The following is a 1,704-nucleotide window of genomic DNA, read 5'->3' as shown; positions in this document are numbered from 1 at the left end:
GGGGTGGGGGACAAAGATGTTACAGGGAAAAGCCCCCACAGGAATAAATACGTCATGACAAATCCTTTCCCTGAGAGCACTACAGTGCTATTATCTACAGACAAGTTCCAGCAGAGTTTCTAACTGCTCCAGCCTTGAGGGAGGGAGGGAGGAGGCTGAGCAGCTCCAGCGGATGAAAACACAGTGTCAGGCTGTCCAGAAACCCCGGACAACCAGGCATACGTGGATGCGCCAAAGGCCAAGCTTTTGGAAGACCCCTAAAGAAGCCAAACCTACACGCTACAAGAAGCAGCAGCTAACAAGCACAGTCCACACGGAGGGCAGCACAACAGCCGCGGCATGGGGGTCTGGGTGGGGAGTGGGGGGCTGTCCCTCAGGGTGTCCAAGTGCAGGGCCTGCACTGACATCAAATCTGCAGCCCCCAGCGGCCCAGCTTCACGAGTGGCCTAATTAGTGGGAGGCATAGGCTGGGCTCCAGAGCCCTGAGGGTGGGCTGGCTTTGCGACCAGGTGGCAGCGCGTGGAGAGGCACCGGAGATGAGGCAGAAAAATCTAGAGCAGAAAGAGACATGGAGTGAAATCACAGGGCAGGAGCAAACGTCTCACCCCTCTTGAGTCCAGCGAAGCCCATGTCCCACAGCTGCAGATCCTGCTCGCACTGGCAAGGCTGGGCCAGAGGGGCCCCAGGGCTCCCTGAACTGGGTGCGAGGTGGGCAGGGCGGCTGTGGTCTGCACCAAGCAGAGCACACAGGGAGCAGGAAGGGAAGAGCAGACTGCAGGCCCTCGCAGCAGCGTCCACACAGGGGGCCTCCCTACTCCCAGGGGGCCACATTGTAGGTGAGAGGGGTTCCATCTAGGGCACAGAAGACAGCATGCACGAGGGCGTGGACATGGGGGAGGGAAAGGCATGGGCTCACGGTGGCTCTGGCCGGCCCAGACAGGGGAGTTAGGAGATGCCCCTCTGGGGGCAGTGAGGGAAAGAGCTGCTGGACAGTCCCCGGGTCCACCCGAGGCGCTCAGCCTCAGGCGTTTTTACAGCCTGGTAGAAGGCGGTGAGGCTGGTGGGAGTGGTGTCTCAGACACACATGGGAATCTTGCTCCCTAGAAGAAAGTGTATGTTTACACAGACTCCTTGAAGCTTGCCCTGTGGGGTTGGGAAGTAACAGCCCCAGAATTTCTGCACCGAGGAGAGAGCCCACAAATGGGACTCGGGAGACATAAAGGCTGGCCGGATTCAGGGACCATCAGCTGCAGACACAGGCCACCTCCTGGGGCCACCTGCGGGTGACTGGATGGTTGAAAGAAATGGGTTTTGCCAGTCTCCTCCATCAGGGGAAGCCTGCTTCTGGACTGCCTGAGCCACCCGGAGTCAGCATTGCCCCCAGAGCGCCCAGACGCCGTCACAAGCATCTGGACGCCAGTCCCGCTCAGGTACCTACAGAACTCGCCCTCTTGCCCTCTGCCCAGCCCAGCCCACCGCCACCTGGTGCCCCAGCCACTCCCTGGCGCTCGTGTCCAGACCCCCTGCATCCCAGATCCCAGCAGCTCCCTTTGCCGAGGGCCGGCCTGGGGAGACCCAAGGTCCGGGCGGCTACTCACAGCTGGGGCTGTGCCTCGGGCTGGCTCTGGGTGTGAAGGCTGGCGTGGCAGAGAGCTCTCGCGGGGTACAGACAGCGTGGTAGGCTGCAAGACCAGAAGATGGTTG

General features: G+C 61.1%; 1 protein-coding gene across 1 annotated transcript in view; it reads right to left on the bottom strand.

The window, feature by feature from the left end:
- Nucleotides 1-6: 6 nt before the first annotated feature.
- NUP210 (nucleoporin 210) overlaps nucleotides 7-1,704 on the bottom strand; it is a 104,220-nt gene continuing 102,522 nt past the window's right edge. Inside the window, exons 34-35 of the mRNA XM_045290135.1 lie at nucleotides 1,599-1,682; nucleotides 7-551 (exon numbers count right to left, since the gene is read on the bottom strand). Of these exons, the coding sequence (XP_045146070.1) occupies nucleotides 451-551; nucleotides 1,599-1,682 (185 nt within the window). The 3' untranslated portion in view covers nucleotides 7-450. The remainder of the gene's footprint in view (nucleotides 552-1,598; nucleotides 1,683-1,704) is intronic.

The sequence above is a fragment of the Echinops telfairi genome, unplaced genomic scaffold (assembly GCF_000313985.2).
Source record: "Echinops telfairi isolate 266 unplaced genomic scaffold, ASM31398v2 ScPeMD7_31;HRSCAF=116, whole genome shotgun sequence".
In the NCBI taxonomy this organism is placed as follows: domain Eukaryota; kingdom Metazoa; phylum Chordata; class Mammalia; order Afrosoricida; family Tenrecidae; genus Echinops; species Echinops telfairi.
The sequence above is the reverse complement of the archived record's forward strand: the minus strand, read 5'-3'. Positions and strand labels throughout refer to the sequence as shown.